This window comes from Meleagris gallopavo, chromosome 2, assembly GCF_000146605.3.
Source record: "Meleagris gallopavo isolate NT-WF06-2002-E0010 breed Aviagen turkey brand Nicholas breeding stock chromosome 2, Turkey_5.1, whole genome shotgun sequence".
Taxonomy (NCBI): Eukaryota; Metazoa; Chordata; class Aves; order Galliformes; family Phasianidae; genus Meleagris; species Meleagris gallopavo.
This window is the reverse complement of record NC_015012.2, coordinates 103,017,637-103,045,389: the sequence shown is the minus strand read 5'-3', so window position 1 is coordinate 103,045,389 and position 27,753 is coordinate 103,017,637. Positions and strand designations below refer to the sequence as shown.

The 27,753-nt window shown below is 41.3% G+C and overlaps 2 protein-coding genes and 1 long non-coding RNA gene across 5 annotated transcripts in view; 1 reads left to right on the top strand and 2 right to left on the bottom strand.

Moving 5' to 3' along the window:
• The first annotated feature begins 84 nt into the window (after positions 1-84).
• Positions 85-7,185, top strand: LOC100544072 (WD repeat and coiled-coil-containing protein). Of its 2 annotated transcripts, XM_019613322.2 has the most exons (5): positions 85-352; positions 427-470; positions 1,786-3,683; positions 5,058-5,175; positions 6,561-7,185. In XM_019613322.2, exons 3-5 carry the CDS (start codon positions 1,806-1,808, stop codon positions 6,830-6,832), a joined length of 2,268 nt encoding a protein of 755 aa, XP_019468867.1. In that variant the 5' UTR covers positions 85-352; positions 427-470; positions 1,786-1,805; the 3' UTR covers positions 6,833-7,185. The 2 variants fall into 2 exon arrangements, with proteins under 2 accessions (XP_019468867.1, XP_003204586.1); XM_003204538.4 differs by lacking the exon at positions 427-470.
• Positions 7,186-7,280: 95 nt separating this feature from the next.
• Positions 7,281-10,590, bottom strand: LOC109366326. Of its 2 annotated transcripts, none has more exons than XR_002112612.1 (3): positions 10,389-10,590; positions 9,180-10,269; positions 7,281-9,012 (listed from the first exon to the last, which is right to left on the bottom strand). It is a non-coding gene; the product is annotated as an uncharacterized LOC109366326 (long non-coding RNA). The 2 variants fall into 2 exon arrangements; XR_002112611.1 differs by having other exon boundaries at positions 9,180-9,329.
• Positions 10,591-14,755: 4,165 nt separating this feature from the next.
• MFSD2B (major facilitator superfamily domain containing 2B) overlaps positions 14,756-27,753 on the bottom strand; it is a 32,194-nt gene continuing 19,196 nt past the window's right edge. The window contains 8 exon segments of the mRNA XM_019613321.2: positions 14,756-14,936; positions 16,866-17,009; positions 18,154-18,263; positions 22,374-22,454; positions 23,026-23,109; positions 24,804-24,911; positions 24,913-24,926; positions 25,021-25,111. Of these exon segments, the coding sequence (XP_019468866.1) occupies positions 14,756-14,936; positions 16,866-17,009; positions 18,154-18,263; positions 22,374-22,454; positions 23,026-23,109; positions 24,804-24,911; positions 24,913-24,926; positions 25,021-25,111 (813 nt within the window).

The window sequence follows — 27,753 nt, the reverse complement described above, 5'->3', positions numbered from 1 at the left end:
GTTTTGGCGTTCTTTCTCGCCAAGGCTGCACAGCCCCGCCTTGCACCCAACTGCGGTCCCCGCAGGGATCCTGGGCGACTGGAGGCTGCTGGGGTGTGAGGCGAGGGCCTGGTGGCTGTGGGGAGACCTGGCCTAATCGGCGTGCCAGGGGTCGTGCCCGTGTGGTGGGCTGAGGGGCGGGCTGTGGCACAGGGCTGTGTGAACACGCCGGCCCTTGTGCCTGGTTTTCCCTTCCCAGGTCTGCTGTGGGGAACGTGAAGCCTCTATTGTGGCAGAGGAAGGCACCCAGATGGCCACAAAGCTCAGTGTCTCGGTGTATCCCGTGAGGGGAGTTGTCACCTCCTTTCTCTAAGTAAGTACTGCCCTGCAGAGGGCTGGCGTTCAGGTTGCTTACGGTGATCAACTCATGCTTTGATGTTTCTGCAGAAGCAATGATTGAGGCCAGTGGTTGGAGCTTAAAGGACAGCCAGGTGGGTGATGAGGTACATCCAGCTCCTCCGAGTGTTCTTTTACTGTGAGGAAGCATCCAGCATATTTAAAATCCTAGAATCATTAAGGGTGGAAAAGACTTGTAAGAACACCTAGTCCAACCATCCACCCACCACCAGACTTGTCCACTTGACCATTTAGACTTGTCCTTGACAGACATTTACTCAGTAGCTCTTCAGGATTATCGAATTTATGGAGCACCTTCTCTCCAAGGTAACCCGCTTCAGTGCTGAGCTGTCATTTTTTGTTTTAATTTTTCCTTCAGAGCTGACCTAAATCTCCTTTGTTAACACTAAGCTGATTATTACCTTGCACAGCGGACTTGTAGAAAATTGATAAGTGCTCTCTCACCAACAACCTGGTTTGTGTTTGCAAGCTTACTCTCACAGTCTTCTCCAAACTAAATGAACACTTTTTGTGTTTCTCTGGTCCTTGAGCTCTACAAAGCCTTTCCATTGTCATTAGACCGTGAAGCTCAGAGCTGGGCACAAAACGCCACTGGAGATATCACTTGCTCATGGGGTAATGGGGTAATTATCTCCCTGCTGTATGGCATCTCTCTTAAAGTTGTATTGACTTATTTTGCAGTGTTCTTACATTATTGAATTATTCTCTTTGTGATCTGTACTGCTAGATGAGACTGCATTAGATGATGTTGAAGCTAGTTATCACAGTACAGCTCATGCCTTGGGTAGATGGTTCTGTTGCCATCTGTATTCTAAGTTCTTTTAAATTCTTTGTTGTACATTTCCTCAGAAAAATGTGCTTTGATATTATCTTCCTTCAATATTACACTTGCTCTTTTAGGAAGGTTTTGGGAATAACCAGGCAAGTGCCTCTTGCTTACCCACTTAATACAGGATCAGATTTATAAATAATACATTAATGCTCTGTTATACTTGTAAGGGATTACTTTATCTGATCACAAATGGTTGATGAAGCTGAGAATGAGGAGGCAATATTTTGAAAATTTGGAATGCCAGAAGTTGTTAAAAAATATTCTGAGAAGCCGCATCCTGTCAATTAGAATGAACAAACTGGTTTTGTGATGAAAGTGCAGCAGCCTAGGCCTATGTAAACATCACAACTTCTTTCTTTTAAAATTACATTTCACTGGGAAGAGATTATAAGCAAAAAAAAAAAAAAGTAAGGGTTGTGGATTAAGTGTAGATGAGTATTGTGTATATTGACTTGACTGAAAGGAAGAGTCCAGCACTGGGAGGGTCATAAGTTAAATATACATACGGATGTTCGCTTCTGTCCTCTACAATAATTTTCATTCTTTAATTTGTTTAGATGTTTCGTATCAAAAAAACATGGAGCTAGGAAAGGCAAAGCTGCTGAGAACAGGCCTTAATGCCTTACACCAAGCAATTCACCCTGTGCATGGGATTGCCTGGACTGATGGGAAACAGGTCATATTAACTTCCTTACATCTTCATAACGGAGAGCCAAAATTTGGTGACTCGAGCGTTGTTGGTCAGTTTGAACACGTCCATGGACTCTACTGGGGCCCAGGTCCCCCTGATGCCCCAGCACTGCTCGCTGTTCAACACAAAAAGCATATCACTGTCTGGCAGCTCTGCTTTAACGCTGCAGACAGAAATAAGCTCTTGGTTTCTCAGATCTGTGACATCAGTGAGCCGTTTCCAGTGCTCCCCCAAGGCTGCGTGTGGCATCCAAAGAAGGAGATCTTGGCTGTGCTGACGACGCGGGATGCCTCGGTCTTGCACTCTGTTCATCTCAACAACTGTAGAATTAAAGCCGATATTAAAGGCAGCGGTCTCATCCATTGTGCTTGTTGGACTAAGGAAGGCAATCGCTTAGTGGTCGGCGTAGGCAGTGCCCTTCATTCTTATATTTGGGATGACACTGAGAAGACTCTCAGTGCTTGTACTTTTTGCCCAATCTTTGACGTGGGAGGCTACATCTGTGCTGTAGAAGCTACTTGGAATTTTCAAATTGCTGTCGCTACTGAGCTTCCTCTAGACAAGATCTGTGGCTTAAATGCTGGTGTGGCTTTTGAAGTTCCAGCGAGCATTGAAACAGAATCCTTTCCCTCGCAGTCCAGCTTATGTGGTGAGGAAGAATATTCCATGGATGGGGGGAAGAAGGTGCTGGATGCTGAGAAGCCCATGTCTGCAGTTACATCTCCCGTGGATCTGACCCACATACTCTCTAGCAAGCCGGGTGCTGATTCCAGTCCTCTGCTTCATCTGAGGCCCAAGGACTATCTAACGGGAAGCGGCCAAGATTCTTCACATCTCATTTTGGTGACTTTTGAAAAAAAGGTGACTTCTACCAAAAAAGTTAGCATCCCGGGCATTCTGGTTCCTGATATAATGGCTTTTGACCTCAAAACTCAAACCGTATCGGTCGCCTCCAATACCTGTAACATTATTTTAGTCTATTCGCTGACTTCGTCCAATTTACCAAATATCCAACAAATTCAGCTAGAGAAAAATGAAAAACCGAAGGGTTTGTGCTTCTTGACCAATAAATTGTTACTGGTACTGGTTGGGAAACAGAAATTCACTGATCCTGCTTTTCTTCCGTCTTCAAGATCAGACAAATATATGATCAGGTTGATGATAAAGGAGCTGATATTTGAAGTGGCTCCTTCAACATCTGCATCGGTTAATGGGAGCTGTGCGTCAGTCAGTGGGAGTTTGAATCTTTCAGACATACCTCACGATGTCCCTACAGATGTTCACCCTCTTAGTCGTGGACTCTTGATACCAGATCGCGCTGCCATCCAGTCCCCTACCAGCAGAAGAAAACTTATTGAAGAAATTAAGAGTCCTGGTTACGAACAGAGCTGCTTGTTGAACATGAGTGACCTCAAAGAAAAAAAAGTTTCCTTGAATTTTCCTCCAGCCGTTGAGTCTCTCAATGCTGAACTGCTTAATCAGTCTGCATCACTGTCCACCACATCACTGGCATTTTCTAACAAGCCAACGTCTCCAAAAAGACAGATAGAGACAGCTTCCAAAATACCAAATTCTTACAAGAATAACCTATTAAGTGAAAAGGAAGCAAGTTACTTTTCAAAAAATGTAGAAAAACTGTCTGGTAACTTTACTCAATTGCAGCAGCATGTCTGTGAATTAACTGATCTGCTAAAATCGGGGAAGAGAAATCTTTCAATGTACCCATCTTCTCAGGAACCCCCTTTTATTAACATCACCTATCAGGTAACCTTCGCACTGTAAGCTTGAATGACAGTATCTGTGTATGGAGATATGGTCTTTGTAAAGCACAGGATTAAAGCTCCTGTTGGATTATACACAGGAAGGACAGGACATCGTTGGTGTAAAGTTAAGCCTGTGGGAGGAGCCCTGTGTAGGTGTGTTGTAGTTGGTAGTTACGGGCTCCTCAGGAGGGATGGGCAGGGAGTAACTGTATGGAACAGAGGTATTGGGTTCTGTGGAGTTTGCAGATCACAGTGATGTGGTTGAGAGGCTCAGAGTGAGGGCCAAGGGACATGCAATACAGCTGGTGTTGTCCTCCTGGCTGAATGGCCTGTAGCAGACTCCCACAGTGACACTGATTAATCAGTAAGGAGAGAAGAGACATGCCTAGGTCAGCCATCCTTATCTTTGTGGGTGGCTTCAACTTGCAGACATAAAGTGGGAATATCACACAGGTCCAGGAGATTCCTAAACCACCTTGATGATAACTTCCTGGTACAGGAACTGAGTTCGAATACTAAGAAAGGTGCCATCCTAGAGTTGTTGCTTGTAAACAGAGAAGGTCTTGTGGGACAGTGATGTTTGGTGGCCACCTTGGCCGTAGTGACTTGAAGCATTCAAGTGATAGGGGGCTTTGGCACTGCTTATGGGGAGAGCAGACCTCAGGCTGCTCAGGGAACCAGCTACCAGGGTCCATTGGGAATCTAATTTTGAAGGCATCATGCTGGTAACTTTTCAAGTACCACCCTATGAGCACAGGAGCAGGCATTTACAGAATGCAGGAAGTCAAGCAAGCAGGGCAGAAAGCTGACTTGGCTTAGCAGGGATCTTCTTGGTATGGCCTCTAGAAATGAGGTTGTGCAGCATGGAAGGACTGCAGAGATGGTATTTATCAATGTAGGTAGAAAATCTGTGACAGCAGAAAGCTCACTTACAGTCAAAGCTGGCCAGTAATGCATAATTTTTTTGACACTACCTTGCAAATATTTAGCATATGCAAAATTGGTACATTTCCAAGCTTCACTCTTAACATATGTCTCGTGGATGGGTGGCTCTGTGCATGGATGGCATGGAAGACTTTGTTTCAGTCATTTTAAAAATTGCTTTGCTTTGCCCCGTGGAGGGATATTCTTTGCTGGTTTCTAAGGCTTAAAGCAGTGATGATCAGAGGTGAGACAGACAAGCACTGCTGATTTGTTGGTGTGTTCCTCGTCCCTGTTTGTGGACAGGAGTTCTTATCTGTTCATAAGATAAGGATCTGGGAGGGAGGGAAAGCAAACTTGCTGCTTTGCAAACTTCTGTTTGGATGGCTGTTATTTTGATATCTCTGCTTAAAAATAGATTGCTGTATCTAATGAGTCTTTCTTGCACTTGCAGAAGCAGCTTTCCAGAAACGATTCAGATGAAAGGCGGTCTGTTATTCTTTGTGAGGGTAAACTTCGTCTAAGTGTAGTCCAGCAGATCTTCAACCTCTCTCTTGTAGAGATGCAGCACGGTACGTTGTAATATAATTATCCAGTCAAATAAACACTTGAAACACGGGTAACATTTTCAGTGGGCAGTGGCAGTGTGCATAATCTGATCTGGAGAAATAACCCTGAAGGACCCATGTGCACATCTTATGTGCCTGTATACATGTCAGCTCTAAATGACACTTTAAATGACCTTTGGGATACAACCTCTCAGGACTGCATAGATTCTCAGTACTGTATTGCAGCTGCTCACCTCTGTTTGCTGTCTGCTCACTTGCAGCTATCCAAAGGACTTCAGGTTGCTGTACTTACCACTATGCAAGTCCTACTTTTCTGTAAATAGTTGTTAAAATGCTTGATGTTCGAAGACGTAGATAAAAGGGACGGATCAATAACAGATGAATCTTTAAAAGGTTCTTTCTGCTGTCTTATTTTTGTTGAATGCTTGTCATACTGCCGGGTCCTGTAGTGACACACAGTGACTGCTGGTGCGACACAGCCCAGAGGGGTGCAATATACCTAGTGAGAAAGGTAGGCAGGTTTGTGAATCTGATCTGGTGTTAGGAGGTAAATGAGCGCAGCAAGAATAGTAGTTTTGAATTCCTGAGTTGTATTGATATTCAAGTTTTTTCCCAAATGAGATATGAAGCCAAAAGATTAAAGGGCCGTGTGCTTTTAAGCTGCAATCTTCTCCTGACCCTACTTGTGCTGTGGAGTTACATAATGTAACTGTATGAACAGCTGGAAATGGCTCCCTAAATTCCCCTATGCCCCCATCTCTATCTCATTACTTCATCAACTTAATGGATACAGCTATGACAGCTTTCTGTAAGAACTGGTAAAAGTCAGTGCTTCTGACTTTTAAGTAATGATGATGTGAAGTCGAATAGCAAAATGGCCAGATGCATGGGGCTTGTATAATACAGCACAGTATTTCTTCCTCATGTTTATTGGGATTAATTGTATTGAAATTACATGACAGAATCTGTTCCTAATTTTTTTAAATTATATTTGTCATATAGTTTAATAAACGGCTGCTTTGTACAGTGCCTGCACAGCTTAGCCACTGTAGAGCAGCTTATGAACACCTAATTAAAACCAAGCCTGGATAGTTATGAATTCTGCTCAGAATTTAATTCCTCTTCCTTCCACTTATTTAAGTGTGCATTTCTTACAGTCACGTCTCTGAGTGGGAAAACTGCTCAGGAAGCTGAGTTCTGCACGGTTGCTATCAGTCCTCTGTTTTTGAGTTTATACAACCTGCATCTCCCCATCCCTTTTAATGCTACAAAAGCTGTAAGCATACAGAAACATTTAACTTTCCATTTGAGAAGAAACAGGTTTTGTATACCATCAACATACCTAATGACAGGGATGTTTATGAACGGGTGCTTCTCTGTCTCCACAGGTTCATCTTGGATCGTTCTCACAGCAGACAGTGACGGCTTCGTCCCGCTGACGTTTACATCCATGCAGGAGGTGGTTGTAAGAGATGCCAGTATGAAAGGCTACAGTGCCCGATCCTCCAAAACTTTAGACATCATCAGTTCCACAGAAGGGTGCAGACATGCTGCTTCTGAAAGCCTGGATATCACCAGCTCTTTGGAAGTCCTCCGAGACTGCTCCTCCAAGGCTTTGGATGGCAGCAGTCCTTCCGAGCAGCCCAGCAGTAAAATGTAACTTTGGACAGTGATTTCGTAGTGCCTGTCTTACCATAGGAGACTTTTGAACTTACGGTTTAGGACTGCAAATTCTAATGAAGGTCTGTCTCAAATCTCTTCTGGATTTCTATCATCTTTGTTCACCGTCGCTGTAAGTTATTTATTTGATCCTTGGAAACCTTAGCCTTTTTATTTTATTCTGAGATGTGTTTTTTAATATGCCTCTTGCAACGTATACCAGGTATTTGTATCAGTGATTGAAGATAGGAGGTCTTACAAGCAGCAGAGCTGAAGCTGTGATTCTACTCTTTAATGTATTGGTGTTTTTAGATAATAGTAAACTTGCTTAATAAAGACATCTGTGAAAACACAGCCTTTTTCTTCATTTTCTCATTTCTGCCAAATTCTGAAATATTGCATTCTTATTCAGAAATAAGATGCTGTGTGCAGCAGAATGCATCTGGTTTTGCCCAGGTGTCAGATGGTGCTGAAGGTTTAAGGTTCAGGTGTAGGGAGTTAGGCCATTGTAGGGTCATGTAGAAGGTCCTTACTGCATGGGGGTGAGACCTTCTGTCCCTCCTGTGCCCATGTTTACTTGGCAGTGTGACTGTGGGGAAGTGACTGTCATGTGTGGAGGTGTGGGTGGTCAGTTGATCCAATCTCATCCAGAAAATCAGAAGGGCAAAATTGAGGAAAGGCTCATGAGTTGAGACAGAAACGGTTTAAAAGGTCAGCAAAAAATCGCTGTGTGTGCAAGCAAAGCAGAACAAGGAGTTCATTCAGTACTTCCCACCAGCAGGCAGATCTCCAGCAGCTTTGGGGGCAAGCAGAGCATCACTATGCATAACGGGTATGTGGGAAATTGAACTCCACAATGCCAAACGTTCCCCCTCCTTCATTCTTTTCCCCCAGCTTTTATTGTTGAGCGTGGCATTGTGTGGAATGGAATGTCCCTTTGATGACCCAGCCTCCTTGCTGGGCAGAAAGTGGGAACAAAGGAAAGCCTTGATGCTGTGTGAATGCTGCTCAGCAACAGGTGAGGCACTGCTGTGCCAGCAGTTCTGCGTGGTCACAGATCCAAAGCACAATGCCACATGGGCTGCCATAAAGAAAACTTACCTCCAGGGCAGCCTGACTTGGCCCATCTTCATAGGCAAAGTGGCATTAGCTGCTTTTGATTCATTTTACGATTTCCTAGCTAGTACTTCCATTCTTTTCATTGATTTCTTTGTCTTAGTATTGAAAATTTCACTGTTTCCTTTGAAGAAATACTATTATATTAACAAAGTTGCCTTCAATATATAAATATTAGCTTTTTATTGCCATACCTGTACTAAACTGGCAAAGGAGAATGCCCATCACCTGCTGCCCTGAGAGCCTCCAGTTTAAAGGCCGGAGTTCTAATGCCTTTGTAGTGAGAGAGGAAACAGTGAAATTTAGAAAACTGCACAGGTTTATGTAGCGTGGATTGCAGCACCAGAAAAACACAGTAATCCAAGATTGCTACCCATAAAATTAAAGCACGGTCACATTAAGCGGTTTATCGGGCTTTCAGTGACACTTAACTGTGAGAAGGAATCAAGTGATGAGATTATGGAATTGGAGCTGTTGCCTCTGGAATAATATAATCTCTTTTATATTGCCTATTTGGAAATTTAGCCACTGTCATAAATCATCTGCCTACAAACTATGATATTAAAGGTACAACAGAGCTAAAAGCTGCAAAGAGAATCTTACAAGGCAGCCTGCATTGGTGGAAATGCTGCAGCTGAGGCTGGTGGCAACGTGCAGATTCTTCTCAATGGCTCTGATGATGGACAAAAGGTGAGTTTGTTTTGGAAATGGAAATTCTTCCTCACGGACAGCAGCTCATTTGGGCAGAATAAGAAAAAAAGAAATTGGTCAGCCACTGTAAGCATGGTGCTGTTACCAACATGACAAGCTGGTGGTCGGAATGGACATTAGGGTGAAAAGGTAATCTCTAGGTAAAAAAATCCTCCAGGTAAAAGAGATGATGGAGCCTACAAAGCTGTGAAGGAAATCCCACTGATCCCTTGCTGAAGGTAAGCGATTGCAGAGGCACCAGCAAAGTCAAACAGACAGGATGGATGTGGGGCTCCAAGGCATACCTCCATCAGGTGAAGCTGAACAAGCGTCAGTCCACAGGGTCCTCACCACCTTTAGCAGAATGCAGCAATACTGAAGAGAGAAAGCCAGAGAAGAACTTCATCAAGACCCAAATCTTACTTCTGATTCTGCACAGTTAGAAAAGACACATTTCCCAACCTTCCAACAACACAGCTGCTCTCCAGCTGCGGTTAGAGACACTGCTCTATAAACACCTCTGAGATTACTCTGGGACCCACCTTTCCTGCTGTGGCTCCAGGATCATCCTCCCTCAGCTGTCTGCTCGGCTCTCAGTTTCACCAATCTGTGTTTTCAAAGGCTGTGAGATCTCAGGTGCAAACCAGAAAAGTCTCCTCCTCCACCTCAAGGACTGAGATGTGCTTCTCTGTCTTTTAAATGAAGCCTCACAGTGAGTTAGCATGTGTTTACGCAGCAGATTTGGTGCTTAATGATGTGAAAGCTATCTAATTTCATATCTTAAACCTATAATAGAAACTCATTTTTATAACCACACTACTCAGCTTTCTTGCTAGTATCTGAACTAGATAGTTAAGCTGAAAAAAAAGCACTCAGAGCAGTGCAAGAAACTTGTGATCTCAGAAAGAAATCACAAGCAAGCAGAAACTCACTCATCTGTCAGTTGGATGAGTCCAGGTGACCTTTCCATCAATGAGGCAAGCAGCTTTCTGAAGGGAAAGCTTCTACTGTAACTCTTTGAGGCTGTTTTTCTATTTTTTAAGCAGTGATATGAAATTCATACAAGATATGTGACTGACTACTGTACACAGAAGTGCTACTGGCTGTGCTCTATTGCATGAGATTTGGAACATCCTTGCCTTTTTTGCTTGTTTTCAAAGAGTCTGTAAAAAAATACCAGGTCTTAGAGGACTCAGACTTCTCTCAAGGAAATTCCTCCTCTGAATCACAGAATTACAAAAGCACCAAGGTTGGAAAGGACCTACAAGGTCATCCAGTCCAACCATCCAGGAAGTAGGATGGTTGGAAGAGATGAAGGAGATGACTGGTTTAGTTTTGAGGTTTTTATCTGCGACCCAGAAAGACAAGTAGAAAAGGAGATGAACAAATTATATCTGGCAACAATCTGTGGACCCAAAAAAGCAGAGTTTAGCTCTGTCCACGTCTGAGGATTTTACTTAAAATACAGAAGGTGAAGAGACCAGAGGATGCAGCAGGGATTGACTCCAGCAGTGATTATGCTGAGGTGCAGAAGTGACATAAGGAATTAGTTCTCAAATCTGCAGAGGCCCTCTTGAAAAGCTGGTGACCTGAAACCTAAGGAGGTGCCCAGGGACAGATGTCCGATGTCACCTATAGAAGTGGGGGACTCAGCATAAGGGATCTAATCCCCCTAAGCTGCAACAGCCTGCAAGCCCAGGGGCAGACAGGACAGCACAACATGGCTGGTGGCATTGCCAGCAGCAACTCACCCCTGCAGTGACAGCAACTTGTCTGCATACTCAGTTGTGATCTGTAGGAACACTGACTGCCAGCAGCAATGCTCCAGCTGCAAGTTTTCAGCATTATTTTTGAGCAGAAAATACAAAGGGGATGAAACTGGACATGTGACAAGCTCTGCTACTGACTATAGCAGCAACCAGGCCAGTCTAGAAGATTTGGGTGGGCATGAGCTTACATCACACAAGGACAGGAATCATGGAATCATAGAATCATAGAATGGCCTGGGTTGAAAAGGACCACAGTGCTCATCCAGTTCCAACCCCCTGCTATGTGCAGGGTCTCCAACCAGCAGACCAGGCTGCCCAGAGCCACATCCAGCCTGGCCTTGAATGCCTCCAGGGATGGGGCATCCACAGCCTCCTTGGGCAACCTGTTCCAGTGCCTCACCACCCTCTGGGTGAAAAACTTCCTCCTAACCTAACCTAAACTTCCCTTGTCTCAGTTTGAAACCATTCCTCCTTGTCCTATCACTATCCACCCTCGTAAACAGCCGTTCCCCCTCCTGTTTATACGCTCCCTTCAAGTATTGAAAGACCACCACAATGAGGTCTCCCCATAGTCTTCTCTTCTCCAAGCTAAACAATACCAGTTCCCTCAGACTTTTCTCACAGGAGAGGTGCTCCAGCCCTCTGGCCATCTTAGTGCCCTCCTCTGGACCTGCTCTAACAGCTCCACGTCCTTCTTGTACTGAGGGCCCCAGGCCTGGACGCAGTGCTGCAGATGGGGCCTCACAAGAGCTGAATAAAGGGGGACAATCACTTCCCTCTCCCTGCTGGCCATCCCTTTTTTAATCAGCCCAGAACACAGCTGGCCCTGTGGGCTGCAAGCACACTCTGCTGGCTCATGTCCATCCACCAGAACCCCCGAGTCCTTCTCCACAGGGCTATTCTCAAGGAGATCTTCCCCCAGTTTATATAAATGGAATAGGCATAGTCCACATAGTCCACATTACAGAGGACTACCCAAGGACAGTTAATTCTCTTGTCCTTTCTTCCCTCTATTTGTGTAAATCCATTTATTGGAACAGTTTGTACGTAGGTGGGAATTCTGTCCATCAGACCCCCAGCTAGCTTAATCCAATCCCCATGTTCTTACAATTTATTTGGGTATTACTTGAATGAGAGCCCTGGGGAGGGAGCCTGGCCCTTCTTAGTGACGATCAGGAGAGGCAGAAGGTTTATGTTCAATTGGCACTTGTATGAATGGACATCAATAAGAGAATCTGCCTCTTCCAGTCACATGTACTGAGCATACATTCCAAGTACACATTATTTAAAACTCACAAGAAAATGTACAAAGTTCATGTGTTTTACAGCACCAACAATAAGCTCTAAAAAAAGAAAATCACAAAAAACTTACCAGTTTATGATCAAACTTTACAGTTGATGGTCAATCAACCTAGCTTACATGCAAGAAATTAAATGGTGGTGCTACGCAGTTTAGAGGCAACTCCACGTCTGATCGAGCAATAGTATCTTAGGCCATATTCAAGTTTTTCTGATCAGCCAGGAGTTTCTGCAACCTCTTTATCACTGGACTAAGATTTCGGTTTAAGTACACTGATGTGGAATCTTTACCTTTTAGCTACGGATTCGTAGCAACTGAAAGCAAAACCTGTTAAAATTAATAGGCTTTACTGGGACTTCTGAATGTTTTCAAAGGAGACCATTCAGACAGACACAAATGTTACAGAATAAATCAAATCCCCCAGGTTGTTTTCTATGATGTTTAGAAGCTATGTAATAATAGTACATCATTTATCTACTTCAGAATGAAGTATATCTTGTATTTCAAATTCTATTAGACTGAAAATTGTAAACAGACTTTGTTTTTTATTGTTGTAAACACATATGCCCCACGCAATACAAATCTTGGTTTGTTCAGGAGCTGAAACCTAAAAGAACCCCATCCCCAGATGTCAGTTCAATACAAGTCTTAAACATCATTAACTCTTACCCACACACACTCAAAATACATCCTTAAAGGCTCACTCGTGATTAAGCACTTTACCAAATTAGGACAGTTCATTAGCCCTTAGACTTGCCTGAAAAGCTTTAGGTTTTCATATTAAACTTTGTGAGACACTCTGTGGATGCACTGGGTTTATTTCATAGAGTCTTTTCCAGTTTTCAGTCCCAGCACCACGATTTGCCTTCCCCAGATGGCCCTGAGCAAACTCCTTATGATCACTGTCCCCAGTGACACTTCCCAGTTTGGTGTGCTGCTTGTCCAAAGGCACTTCCAGTATGAATTAAGGCACTCTCCCATATGTTCATATGTTCATAAGTGAAGAAAATGAACTGTAAATTTGTATCTTGTCTTGCACTGTGCTAATTTCTTCATGAGAACAAGCCTTCAGGTCTTGGGTCCATCGTCCTCCAATTTAGGTATGTTTCTTCACAGTCCAGTCATTTTAGCCTGAGATTGGAGGTGTCTGTCTTCTCACTGACTCCTCAAGCCCCAAATGACTAGGCCTGACCTTAACTACCCCACAAAGCACCAGCTATTAGTTGCACCTTGTATCAACGAAATGTGTTCAGCGAGTGAATCCATAGCAGAAATGAGGTTTCTGATAATGTATCTAAAGCATGATGAGATCTCTAACTGAAAAGAATCACCAGTCAGGCATAGCCTCATTATTTTTGTGCAAGCAGAGATTAGCAGCGATGCCATGGTATTTTGTATGGATGAGACTGTACCAAATGAATCACAATTGCTTAAAGGCCAAAGTTACATAAATTTGAATGGCATACGCTAATTTTTGGAAGAGACAACTGATTTGGGGTACCTTGAGCAGAGATGTTGTTTGTAAAATAAAGTGCTCACACTCTGACACAAAGATCAGTTCAAAGATGTGTGAAACAAGGAACTCCAGTGTGAGAAATATAATATTCTGTTTCAAACAAAATCTATAATGTTAAATTACATCAAAGCCTCTTCCAGAATTACTCTTTGTGAGAAAATCTTCAAAACATGTCTACATCTGTGATTTGTTTCATTTCAAAAGTAACAAAATCCTAAATGTTTACAGCATACATCAGGATTCCAAAGTGCTTCCTAAACATACTGGTGTGCAATTTATAGGTAGAGATTAGGTTTATAGGTTCAGAAACCATCCCAGCCTCTGAGGCTGATACATATCAGATGTTAAGATTTGGGTAGTACACCAAATGTACATGTTTTTCACTTGGCCTACAAGTTCATAGACCATCCTGCTGCAAAAAGATCACAGCTTTATGTTATCATTGAAAAACAAAGAAACAAAAAACCCCAAATCTCCAGTATAATGTCTCTTTTAGAACAATGCATGGAATTATACCTACTTTTTGTCCCTCTCTTGATTTCATTATTGACTTTCAGAATCATTATTTATTCCTTCTGACAATATGGGACTGTGGACATGACCCAGAAGACTCTCACAGAGTTTGTGTGCGGGATGTGAAATTGAGTTTAGGAAGTCTTTGTATTCAGAACTTTCAGACTGAGGTGTCCTCTTTGTGGTCATCCAGGTTCTCTGTGCTTTGATGGCTCCTTCTGTTAAAAGTAGGACAAATGATATGGCTTGTATTGTTAACTAGACAGTCTACAACAGTGGTAGGCAGTCTCAAACAATTAATACAACTTAGAACCACCACCAAGATGTGCTTGTTATGGACAGTGACTGTCGTGCCTATGCAGAGGGGAGAGTCATGTTAGGTTGGGGGCGTAAGAAAATATTTTGAAATTGAATCTATTAGTCTTGTAGGATAGACTGCTTTTATGCATGCCCTCAGTATTTGAGTCTTTCATTTAACAGAGATGGATGATTTTGAGCTACACAAAATTTTCTTTATAGAGGAATAGAGAAGAAAGAAGGGGATGAAGAAAGTTGTCCTTTCTTTTTCTCCCATGGTCTTTTCTGCCTGCTTCCCTAAATGATTTGAATGTTTCTTATACACCATAAACACCAAGAATGCTGTCAATAATCCTATTTTCTTCTATATATAAGGAAATTGCAACTATTCACATTTTCTTCAGCAATTTAACGTATCTAGAAGATTCCCCATGAGTGCACTGAAACACTGCAATAACAGTGCTCTGTGTGCCACCCCAAAGACCTAAAATATAGCAGCTGATATATATCAGGGAAATGTTCCTCTAAACAGCCAGCACAATACTACAACAATAAGGTGCTGGAGCATGTAATGGTATCATTCAGTTAATAATTCAACTGATAGAATATTGTTCTGTTTTGTTCTGAGGAATACAAATGTATACACTGGTAGCTAGTAATTTTTCCCCAGTATGACTAAAAGCTGATGTAATGATGTCACTGCTATTTTTTGCTAATTCAAACCTACCTTAATACTTCAAGTGCAAGCTTTGTTTCTTTCCGACTTTCTTCAGTGATTGGGTAGAAGAGAAGTATAAGTAAACCTACGAGGATGAGGACGGCAGGAACTGCTCCAATGAGGATTTTCAGAGTGAGGATCACATCCTTGGATTGTCTGCATATTCCTGGCTTGTACCCAGTAAACCTAAACCAACAGAAATTACAGTGGTGTGCATATGTCCAAAACCTGAAGACACTTGTTCATCTGAAAGTCGCCTGCTTGAATCACTCCTTTCTGCCAGTGCTCTTTAAGACTCTTCTCCTGTTTTTCTTTCTTTCTTTTTTTTTTTAATTACCCCTCTTTTTCCTCTCCTTCCCTACATGTTTTATATCTTGTTTTTCAGATCTCATCTTTCTGCCATTTCATATAGCTGCATTATTTCTGTATTTTCTCATTATTCTACTGTAACATTTAACTATTAAGAGGAGGCTGGAATCCCAAACAAGGAAATTGGTCTGATCTGTGACTCCTATTAATATTCAGCAAAGTATTTAGCCTCAGCTTTAAAAAATGCAAATAATCCTACCAATTTCAGCAGCAGTTCTTAACCTTAATTTAAACACATACTTAAGCATGCTGTTCAACACAGACAAATTTACTGAAGTGCTGAGAGTTAGGTACACATTTACACTGTATTGATACAGAGCTCTCATGCAGCCCCACAAGAGTTGATATACTCAAGTTCCCATGCCCAGTTTGCAGAATGAGTCTGTATTCCTCAGAATATTCACCTATATTCTTGCACAAACATCTGCCTTGGCAAATTGTTGGGAGCTAACTGGAATGGAATAAAGAAAGGGCTTATTGGTAAACAGCTAATTTGCTTGTTTTAAACTCCACCTAAATAGTCAGTAAAAACTAGCAGATTTGGTTTATTTGATTTATTTTCCTTTTTTCCTTTAAATTTTTTCCCCCTTTTTTTGAGGAGGGGGGGTATTGTGGCATCCTTCACAAGCTTTGTCAAAGTTTGTTAAGGAGCATCCATGAACAGCTCATGCAGTAAGCCTCACCCAGCCTTCTTCCTGTCATTTTGGCTCCTTGGTTTTCAAATGAGAGCAGCAATTGCAGACAGTTTAATCAAGGCTGGGTTCTGGGATCTGATATTCTCCTGCAAACAAACTGATCTCCTTAGCAGAAACAAAATTAAAGACATGTAAACATATGGAGTAGGTTGGAGGTGGTGCCTGGTGAATATTTGTTCTTTTCAAGCACCTATCCAAAATACCTGCCTAGTTGCACAGGCTTCTTCATCAAATTGCAGAATGATTTCTAATTTCACACTTTCTTCCACACTTAATAATGTTGATCAAAACTTTTGTCAAAATAAAACAAACAACTTTTTACAAATGAGGGTGTTTGTTGTTAGGACCTATATCTCCTAGGCCAAAAATGTTCAGCAAAGCATTGGCTGTTTCTTAGCAGTTTTGACTGCAGGCCCTGAAGCAAAATAGCCTGGCTACCAAAACCTGACACAAAGCCAAAAGTTAAATCACGATTCACACAATTTCACTTCTAAGGCAGGTGCTGGGAGGAGAACAGAAAGCATTTTCCAGACTGGTTCTGATTAGGTTATGAGCAGGGCTGTGAGAAAATCTCTGTTCCTGACTCTGTTCAGCGTTCAGTTCCCTAAAACCATGCAGGAATCTGGGATCCTTTCATGCAGAACAGGTCGCTAGGCTCCCTGAAATCACTGCAACATTTGCAAAGACTTACAAACTCATTTTTGGTAGACCAACCCAGATACAATAGGGATTGCTCGGAAAAGGTCTCATGGGAGACCTTCATCTACTGAGCTTTCATATTCAGTTCTTTATTCATGTAATCCACTACAATTTACAAAAATAATTTGAAAAATGTAACGTCTAAAGGAAAGTCAGGTCTTTCTGAACTGAAACTTGCTAGTGGCTGAACGCTCAGTGGCCTGGCCTATATGATAACAATCCTGTCTTCAGTGGTCAGTCAACTAGAGCTGCTGGCACTTTCAGACTCAGGGCAAAAGGCAATTAACTCAACAAGGGTAAAGGCAGAGCACTACAGAGTAGATCCACTAAATGACAACATAGTGTTACTTACTCCAGGCAAGCTGCAGAAATTCCCAGGCCGATTCCTGCTGACATCTTGGTAAAGAAAACATAAGAAGAATAGAAAATGGTTTCATGTCCTTTCCTGTGAGGATTCTGCAGGCGAAAGTTATCAACAACATCAGGCAGCATTGACCTAGAGGTAAACAATATAAAACTCAAGCTGAACACTCTTCTCAAAGTCCAAACTTACTGAAAGACACTCAAACCTCCACTTTCTAAGAGCTGATTGATGTAATTAGTTATGCAGATGAGAGAATCCAGTTCAAAATGTCTTATTGTTGGACAAGAGGGCAAAAATCCTAATAAGAAATGCATAGCCACATGTTAGCAAGTATAAGAACAATAGAGAAACTATCAGACACTTGTTGGGAGGGGATAGAATTCTTTAGACTGACTAATTCCATCGAAGGTTGTGATATTAAAATAACTCTTGACAAGCTAACAAAATTTTCTGAAACCAATGGGGCTTATTCTCTCTTAAAAGAGAGAATCCTTCAAATAGAAGTATTGAATTTGGTGATTGGAAATAAGAATGAAAGCTGCACAAATGTCAACTGCAAATTGACATTTTTTCCAGTATATTTCATTATTTGCTGTTGGAATAAAAGGCTTATGACCTGTGCAGAAAGGCATTTGTAGTCTGACAGCACATATTGCATTACATTTCCACAATCTCTTGGAGTTTCAGAGTTTTCAGGGAATTGTCCAAATGAGAAGTGCAAAACAGCTCTTAACAACAGTCTTGCTTTCTGGTCAACGTGACCTGAACAATAACTATTCCATGTGGAAAATCTCCCATCTCCCATTCTTCCCACATATTTTCACTCCTAGAACCAACAAATCTCAGTTTCTTTCATCCATATTGTTGTAGTATTTAATCCATAACATAGGATTGCTCAAGAGAGATACACTGCTTGACTTTCTTTGCTACTTAACTGCTCAAGCATTAATTTGAGTGCAACATCCAACTTCATCACTATTGTGGTTCTATTAGAAACCAGACCTAAGCAACTGATTTACTGTTATCACAACTTCAACAGCTACTTAGAGGGTATTGATTAATGTGGCCACTTTTAAGTACAGTGAGCAGCTACAGTTACAATACAGGCATAATCCATTAACAAGAGTATAATTACAGACTTTATTATAAAAGCAAAAACAAATTACTGGAAGGCACCCTTGCCAAATTATGTCCCTTTCAGAAGCAAATTCCACCCAGTACACTTATACAAATAGACACATAACCCTTTTCCACCTCAAAAGAAAAATTTTCCTACCATGGCAACAGCAGAGATGCTGCAATGCTCAGACCAGAGACGAAGGCCACGAAGTAAGCCAGGATTGGGTTTGGAATGGTCACTAGCATGACTGCAAAAGGAATCATCCACTGAGGAAGAAGAAAAGCAGTACATATAAATTACATTATGCACTATTACGTGTACGTAAATTGTTTCTTTCAAAGTAGAAGATTGTCTTGTGAAATGATACATCATACATAGCAAAGACTTGTGCTTCAGTATTATGATGAAATGGCACAAGTCACTACAGTTACCCTCAAAATTAAACTAGTTTGGGCTGCTCAGGATTTGGTTTCTGGCAGTACTTTAAACCACCAGATTTCTTCAACTTCAACTTGAGGCAGTGAGCTTATAGGATTGAAAATCCACTGTTTTAAATGCTGATGAAATGTACGCAGCCCAGCTGTCACACATCCATCACATGCTCCATCTCCACTGCCTGTGAACCATGGGCACAGCACATGTAGAATCCAGAACCAGGGGCTTATCTACAGGGCTTTTTAATGATAGGGGATTAATTTAATATAAAGTATTTCAATCTTCTATAGTCACAGCTAGGGAACTGAGAATATGAGAAGAGCTTTCACAGGGAGTGATTCCCTTAAGCACTGCTATTTACAGTTCTATATGATAAGTGATTCTGGGAGTCCTGGAGTCTAATCCATTATGTTTATGTTTTAAATGCGTTTCCCATCTAAAGCATTTTCTCCTAATGTAAGGAGGCAGAAAATAACCTTTCCTGACAGCATGCTTCCAGCACAGACAGCCCAGTGTTGTGGCAAAATCGTTATTTCACCACAAGAGAGCACTCCAGCAATACAAAATTTTATGTTGCCTATAAGCAATTTTATGACAGGCTTATGCTCCACATGGGGCCCCACTCAGAAACCAATGGCCTTAAACAAAATTACGGATCAATACTAATAATGGTTGTAATTGTAATTTTCTATTGGCAGAGAAGAACAACCCATAAGACTGAGGCTGCAACGCCCTGGAGTTTCACTCATGCAATGCTAGTGCAATCATGGGGGCACTATTCCTGATGCAATAAGCAGCTAATGTGTCTTCTTCCCTCCTCTTTGTAAAGCAAAAAATACTCTGCTATTGGCTCCCTGTTCCCTAGCCACAGTGCTGTTGCCCTGAGTCATAAACAATATCCCACAGTTAACGTGCACCTTCCATCCATTCATTGGCAGCACAATGGCAGGGAACCCCTCTGGCATGTGGAAGGTGATGCTGACCTGTGTGACAGCACATGATGAAGGGCAGAGCAGGAAAAACTGCAGTGAGGCTTCACACAAAAACGTGCTTCCATACTGAACAGTGCTGATAGATGGTATTCAGACAATGGTGTATGTTTGGTGAAATGAAAGACCAGAGAAATTTGTGGATTTAATGTTTTTTTTTAAAGTCCTCCAAAACCAAGAGATACAGAGTACTAAAAAAGTTAGTTAACATCCCTCTGCTTAGGGAAGATTGCTGCTGGGTTAAGGTTAGTACAGAAAATTCAGTCTAGTATGGCCCCCAGATTATTATCCATTATTACTTTTTCATGTAGGCAGGGATGAAGTTGCAATGAAGAATCCATCAAAAAAGACTTTAGGGCTTTGAGATCATAGAATCATAGAATCATAGAACTGCTCAGGAAAAGACCTTAAAGATCACTGAGTCCAACCACAACCTAACCATCCTACCCTAACTCCAACAACCCTCTGCTAAATCATGGCCCTGAGCACCACATCCAAATGGATTTTAAACACATCCAGGGATGGCGACTCAACCACCTCCCTGGGGAGCCCATTGCAGTGCTTAACAACCCTTTTTGTAAAGAAGTGTTTCCTGATATCCACCTTAAATTTCCCCTGGTGCAACTTGAGGCCATTTTCCCTTGTCCTGTCACCAGTGAGAAGAGACCAACCCCGCTCTGCTGTAAGCACCTTTCAGATACTGGAAGAGAGCAATAAGGTCTCCCCTCAGCCTCCTTTTCTCCAGACTGAACAGCCCCAGTTCCTTCAGCCTTTCTTTGCAGAGCACATTCTCCAAGCCCTTCACAAGCCTTGTTGCCCTTCTTCGGACCTGCTCCAGCACCACAATGTCCTTTCCGTACTGAGATGCCCAATGAGTTGATTGGCTAAGGGATCATGTAAGTACAAGCAATATTTCCCTCTACTCTTTCAGTTGAGAGTCTGTTAGACATCTTGCCAAAACCATGATTCAACAGTTGCCACATGCAAATTTTTTCATGAAAATTCTCCAGCCACAAAGACTTACTGATTGTAAACTCGGTGTTTGTCCCTAACTGTTTGTCTAAATTTAACAAAGCATTTGGAAGCAGAAGCCAATAAACCACAGTGCAACATTTCTAGTCTGTGCACCAACCTGGGCATGGGAAGGATCTTGTTTGGTTACGACCTTATACTTTAAGGAGATCTAATCTTTGAACTTCTAGTCAGTACACAGATGACTGGTCATATGGGGAACAACTGAAAAGAGAACAATACCAGAAGTGGGAAGCCAAGACTCCTGTTGTCCATCTAGCTACCCTGCCTTCTATACTCTTTCAGGGGTTTCTTCAACACAGAACTGCTTTCACAGAAAAATGACTCAAGAGAAATTCTAATTCTTTTTTTTCTGGAAACTTATTTTCAAATTACACCTTCACCTGAAAACTGAGTAAGATTTTGGAGAAAAAACTTTTCTCCTGTCTCCTTCCCTTCCAGGAGAACATTCCTGAGTGACAACACAGGAGCTTTGAATGATATGATTTTGTTTTACAGTGAGAGAGAGCAGATTAGTTGTACAGATCACACAGGCTGGTAGTATAAGAAGCTCCTGTGATGCACTGCCAGACATAAAATCCATCACTGAGCTCACAGAAAGCATTCACGGTCCCTTGAGAAATATCTACAAGGTGAAAGGCTTTTTTCAGTCCAACCCCTGCTTAGATCATAACACAGTCAAGCAATTCAACTGTAAAATTAAGTTAAACCATGTTTGCAGAGGTGCCAACAGGCTTTCCAGTTATGTTAAACTAAATTTATAAAGCCAAGTTGGTTGAAGAAAGCATTTTTCATTTCATTGAAAGCCAAATACATGGAGGAGTTTTCCTAAGAAGGAAATCTTCACTCCCTGATTCACCCAATGGTCCAATACTGCTTTTGGCAATTATCTTTACTCAAACGTTAAAAATAAATGAGGATGGGACTTAGATTCCAGATGTCTACTTCAAGACATGTAACTATTCAGCGTATTTGGAATAGGGGTTTTAAAGTTACTTTTGATTCTTTGAATGTCATTCTAACACACAGATTGTAATTGCATAAAATGATAACTATTCAATTACATTCATTATTTGTCACCAGACCTAAACTTTTCAACTTTGTTTAGACTTCACATGTAACTTCAGGCTGGATTTTCCAAGTCTTCACAGTTTGTAGTACACAAAAAAGAGAATTTCTTTTTTTCCCTCTTTCATAAGTAATTGAAGGTAAACAGAGGAAAATGGGGACTAACAGGCCTATACAATGGTCCACTGAGGATGATGACAGAAAATTGCTACTGTCTTCACTAAGCGAAGAATTTAAAATAATCCATCAGAGATGAGGGCAGGCTCCCTGAGGTGGCTTTGTGGAGTTGTGTCAGAGTAAAACTAGGCTTCTTTTCTCAGGCAGGTCAGGTAATTTCCATTACTTCACTAATAACTGTCCATTCCCAGTCACAGGGACGTGGGCACCTGTTTCTACTTAGGCTTCTAGAGTAGGATGTGGAATAGACCTCTTTTTCTTCCTTTGTGACTGAATTAAAAATGCAGTCAGCTGAGCATCACAGACAAAACTAGCCTTGTACAACAGATAACTTGAACAGATAGCCTGTCAACTTGAGTCAAAATGGATCTGAATTTATTAAACACCATTTGTGCTCACTTCTGGGAGCAGTGAAATGCAGAGCTTGTGCAGATTCTTAGAAATAATTATTATAAAAAATGTTGAGACCTCCTTAAGCATCTATTCATTTGTTAAAAGTTTATCTTGAAAGTTTGGAATCTGTCTAAAATTTTGTGTAACAATTTTAAAACTTTAAAACTGAGCAAATTTCTTGTACCTTGAGGTCAAAAACACATGAAATAATTCCTGAAATGGCTCCACTTTTCACAGTAAGTGAGCACAAGATTTTTTTCTTTTCTCCAAGGATTTGCTTACCGAAATCCCACATGCTGCACACTTCTTGCCAAATCGCTGCAGAAACTTCTGCCAGAAGGGAATGCTCACAACTGCTGATACCTACAGTTAAAAGATAAATACAGATAAAGAAAATCTGTGCTGTGCTTTTTGCTACTTCATAGGCTTCATTGTCTTCACTGGCTGCAGAGCTCACCAATATCATTTTGTATAGTACATGATGGTCTGAAAAGCAGACGAACTTGCAGATTGCTCCCTCTCACTTCCAAGTGGTTTGTCTGATTCATTCTTATATGTTACAAACGAAAACGATGAGAGAGGTTTTAACAAAGATAAATATCAAAATACAGTAGCAAACTTTTCTTTTCCTAATGTAAGCCACTGCAGTTAAAGTTACACAATCATTAAAGCCCAAGCATACTGCAAATATTTGTATTCTGTCCTGGTGTCTTTTACCTCATGATTTGAACCTGACACATGATCATTTAATTAAGCCTTATCCCGCAGTACAGGAAGAAAACTGAAGAGCAATATACACCTATCTTAAAGTATACTAAGAGTACATACCGCAGCTCAGTTTATACAGAAAAGACTTCTTGTCTTTTAGAATTTTGTGCTAAAAAACAGTGAGATTGAACTGGCAAATAAAAATATAAAACAAACCACAACTCACCAAGATGGTCACCACCAAATACTGGAAGTGATAGCGAAGATCAGCTGCATGAGTACAGAACAGGACAAAGTTGCTCTGCTCTAGCTGTTGAAGATATTTGGTTACCATCACCAAAAGAAGGAAGAGAAAAAAAGGTAAAAAGACATCACACTCTGTACTAGCCAAACATACCTGGGGACTGGTTTATCAAACACAGGATTTGGGAGTTCTGCAACAACTTAAGCAGTCACTCTCATTTTATCACTGGAGTAACACACCAACAATATCAGGGCAAGCAGGAGGAAAGCCATGATTCTAACAGAACATAAAAATGTCCAAACAAGGAACTGCCCCATGAGAGGATTCTATCTAAAGACTCTGTTCCCTATGCTGCAACTTCCTTGAGTCATGGTCACAGTCACAGCTGCATACCACCACAAAATTGTCCTTCCTTTTCCATATCCCTTCGTTAATCTTTCACCAGAAGCTCTGATTCCTTAACAAGTTACTCTTCAACTGGAATTGCTTACATGCCAACCTCCTGTAGTAAAGTAGCTGCTGGTTTTGTATGCAGCTTTGGCTAAGGAGCATAGCTTTGGGTTAGGTGAATATTCACTGGATGGGAGCTGACTGAATGGATGCTGCATTTGTGCTGTACTCACACTGACTGAATGGATGCTGGAAGGACCTAGACCAAAGGGACTTCCATCATTCATCTTCTCCTTGTCTCTGTTGCTTTTGGTGCCTGCAGTTCCCAGATGTTAGCAAAAATGCTTCTCCTACCATTTCTCTTGGGCCTCCAAGTAAAGGACAACCTTACTAACTATGCCCAAATTTATGCCAGCTTCAATGCTTCTTTGGCAAGCAGCCTTCCCAAGGATCTTAGTAATTCACCATGACTGCTGGTGAACACAGCACTGGTGTCTCACATGCTCAGTTTTTATCCTCCCTCCTGATACACGCTGTGATGTGTGGTTCATATGACTAAGAGTCTACTGACAAAAACATGGATATTATGTGCTTTTCAAAATAAAGCCACTTCAACTTACAGGTAGTGTCAGGTTCACGTTAAAACTATGTATTTATTGAGTTGAATACAGCTCATGTAACAACCTTTAAAAGATCCCTGAACTTCAGGGAGTAAAAGCTTCTTACCAAGTGGCTTCTCATTTTCTCTACGGCTCCTTTCTATGGAAGGACACACCGCATCATTTTGTGAAAGTCACATTCAACTGCAGGTCCTGATTTGAAAATCAGCTCTATCTAGCTCTGAAATAGCTAAGACTACCTGCCTCTGAACATCTTCTAACTCTAACCTAATGCCTTCCATCACAGAATTCTCTTCCAGAACCAGTTCAGCCACTGTCTGAGATCAGTCACCTACACAAACGAAAGGGGGCAATGGTTTAAAGTGGCACAGAAGAACAGACAGAAGAGCAAAAACACTCTCTAAGCAACTGAAACCACAGGAGACTGTAGATGGATAACATATAATGACCCAATCTGGGTCACTGGAACTAGTTCTTCACCTCTTAACGGAAAAAAAAAAATAAAAACCCATCTTTAAATGCTCAGGACTTTGGTTTTCCTTCTTGTTTGAATGAACCATCTCCAGCAGCTTAGAATCCCAGGCACCAAAAAAAGGCTCTGGTTCCCTGCTGATTTCTAGGGGAAGGTACCACCCCCTTGATCATCACCTCCAGACACAAGTCAAAGGTTATTTGCATTTTAGCTGCTTCAGACTCTCTCATGCTGGGACTGGAATGAGGCCAACATACAGCCTCAGAGACTGAAGTTACCTGAACTGCTGTTGAGATGAGAAGAAATGAAGCTGTAAGTTTCACATATGGGCCGTGCTTCATGGTGAGTCCTAGCCCCTTGCAAAAAGGGATTGCTACTGTCTGAACTCAAGGCATAAGGATCTAAGAGGAACAGAATACTTAAAATAACAATCTTTTCCACAGACAACTATGAAATAATTATTAGCAAATCTAGGCATGTTTAAATATATCTTACCATCTTTTTCCTTTACTCCAAGGAAAAGAATGATAATTCCAAGAAGATATATACCTCCTATAACCCCTGCTGCAATCATATAGACTTTTGCCTTTGAAAAGAAAAAAGGACATATTTGAAATGGTGACAGGAGAGTGACAAATCATTATGAAAATTTCAGTCTTTTTTTCTGGTGAGTCATCTGCAAGTGAAGAAATGCTCGTCTAAATAGTGCCAACTGTCTATCTTTTAATTCTGGGAAGAACATTCACTTCTGCAATTCGTTTATAAACAACACCTACTTAAGAATAAATCCAGGAGGGGGAGAAAAAGAAGGTGTGAACAAAGGTCTACTGTACTGGCAACAAAAATATGAAAAAAAAAAGCTTATGTTGAGACTAGCTATAGACATACACAGTCATCTGTCAAAAGCACACAGCATTCATAGAATGATTCTGGATTATTGTTTTTTAATTTATTTCAGATCTTGTTGACCTTTCTACACAGACCCAAAACTGTATCTTCATTCTGAGCGGGAAAGGTGTCTGAGCTGATGCAAACATAACTATTACAGTTACTGCATTTATACATAACAATAATAAAATCTTACTTTAGGCTTTAATAAATTTTAGGAAGCACACTTTCATGATGTTTTGAGAACACAGTAGCTTGCATGCTTGTTTTCCCAGTTAGGTAGTGAAATGTTTAAGCAAATTCAGAAATCTTTGCTTTCTATTAAGCCAGGTGAAAAAGCCCTCCAAGGATACCTCCCACACAAATCACATTTATTGTTTCTGACTGTGATTATATTGACTCTTGAATAAAGCTTTACAATATTATTTTGCTTTAGTTTTCTGTAATAATTTAGTTTTTATTATGAAAGATAAAGTAAGTGCTGGTTTTAGAGCTTTTTGACAAAGATTACTTGATAGGAAAATTGAATTCCGAGTGATCAGTACTATGTTGCAAAAGGCAGGATTATAAATCTAGGAACAAAATGGTAAATAGGCAAGCAGACGAGAATGTAATCCCAAATATGAAGTCACCCAGTGTAAAGTTAGAGAGATGAACCACTTTAATGTTTCAATTAGACAGTCTTCAAGTATTCGTTTAGACAACCTTCCAGATGACAACTTCTGTTAAGGTACTTACATTTCAGAAAGGGACATGGTGAAATGAAGAACAGTGTTGTATTTCTTTATTTGGGATAAAGATATTTTGGATACCAAAACTATAACATAGTCACAGACTACATTTATACTGCTGGCTATGGTTTGTACAGACTGCAGACTACAGTAGTGCCGATACTTGAATTCACTTAAACAAGGTAAAAAAAAACAGCCCAGACAGGACAGAAGGGGCTAAAAAGGATAATCACAACGATTTGTTATGAATTCTGTATTTCATATCTATTCACTTGTTAATTTGCTTGAAGTAATTGAACTAAATGCTTTCTTTTTCAGGTCTTAGCTACGTGTAACTCAAGCCTTATTCAGCCAAACTACTAAGGATTTTTATGTTGGGCCAAATAAGATTCTCCAATCCTCAACAAAACTTGTTAGCTTATATCAATATCTGCTCCTCTAAGCTGTGTATTTCACTTTGAAGTTCTATATAGAAACAACATCAGTAGAGCTTAGATGCAAAATAACCAGTTCTTTCATTTCCCATTCTTAATAATGAGCAAAATAACCTCAGTCATTCACAAGGTCTGCCTTTAAAAGAGGTATGCTCTTGAGCAACTAGGCATCAGTCTTTGTGACAAAAAAGATTAGAGTCATTCTCCCAAATGGCTCATCATTTCAGATTTTACCTCTTCTAAATATAAATATATGTGTATATATGTTCATAGACCCTATCCATTCCTTAACTTATAAATGATTGTCCACCACTCATACAATCAAGATTCAGTGTCTCCAGTCAATCATCCAGTTGGGTGCACGTTCTGTTTGCACATCACAGAATCACAGAATCACCAAGGTTGGAAAAGACCTTCAAGATCATCCAGTCCAACCATCCACCTATCACCAATAGTACTCACTAAACCATGTCCCTCAACACAGAATCCAGACGTTCCTTGAACATCTCCAGGGTTGGTGACTCCACCACCTCCCTGGGCAGCCCATTCCAGTGCCTGACCACTCTTTCAGAAAAGCAGTATTTCCTAACGTACAGCCTAAATCTCCCCTGGTGCAGCTTGAAGCCATTCCCTCTAGTTCAATCACTAGTCACACAAGAGAAGAGGCCGACCCCCAGCTCACTACTACCTCCCTTCAGGTAGTCATAGGGAGCAGTAAGATCTCCCCTGAGCCTCCTCTTCTCCAGACTGAACAATCCCAGCTCCTTCAGCCACTCCTCATAAGCCCTGTGCTCCAGACCCCTCACATCATGTAAATGAAAGGCAAGTGCCCTGTTGTGCCATGTAAAACAGCTCTCTTGTGTGTGCTGGTGGCCAGGCACGCTCTCATAATACAATGAAACTGATTTCAGGTCATGTAAATGGCAAAAAATTGGGATTCTCACAAAACAGGGTAGTAGGGAGTGAGGTGGGTTGCCAAGGTGCTTCATTCACACTATAGCTTTTGCCCATACCTGAGGGGTTTTTGGGCAAAAAGGGCAGCAGAAGACAAGGAGAGAACAGAACCTTTCCCACAGAAAACAGCTGGACACCATATTCCAGACCATTCTCAACCATGGGACACTACTCATCTGCAAAACTTGAGAAGGTGACACACAGAACAAAGGGAAAATTTA

What these genes read in the sequence shown, in the direction of transcription:
- LOC100544072 (XM_003204538.4), top strand. Translation starts at nt 1,806, where the DNA reads ATGGAGCTAGGAAAGGCAAAGCTGCTGAGAACAGGCCTTAATGCCTTA. An exon ending in TTATTAACATCACCTATCAG is followed by an intron (nt 3,684 to 5,057) that starts GTAACCTTCGCA and finishes TTGCACTTGCAG; the next exon opens with AAGCAGCTTTCCAGAAACGA. An exon ending in TCTTGTAGAGATGCAGCACG is followed by an intron (nt 5,176 to 6,560) that starts GTACGTTGTAAT and finishes CTGTCTCCACAG; the next exon opens with GTTCATCTTGGATCGTTCTC.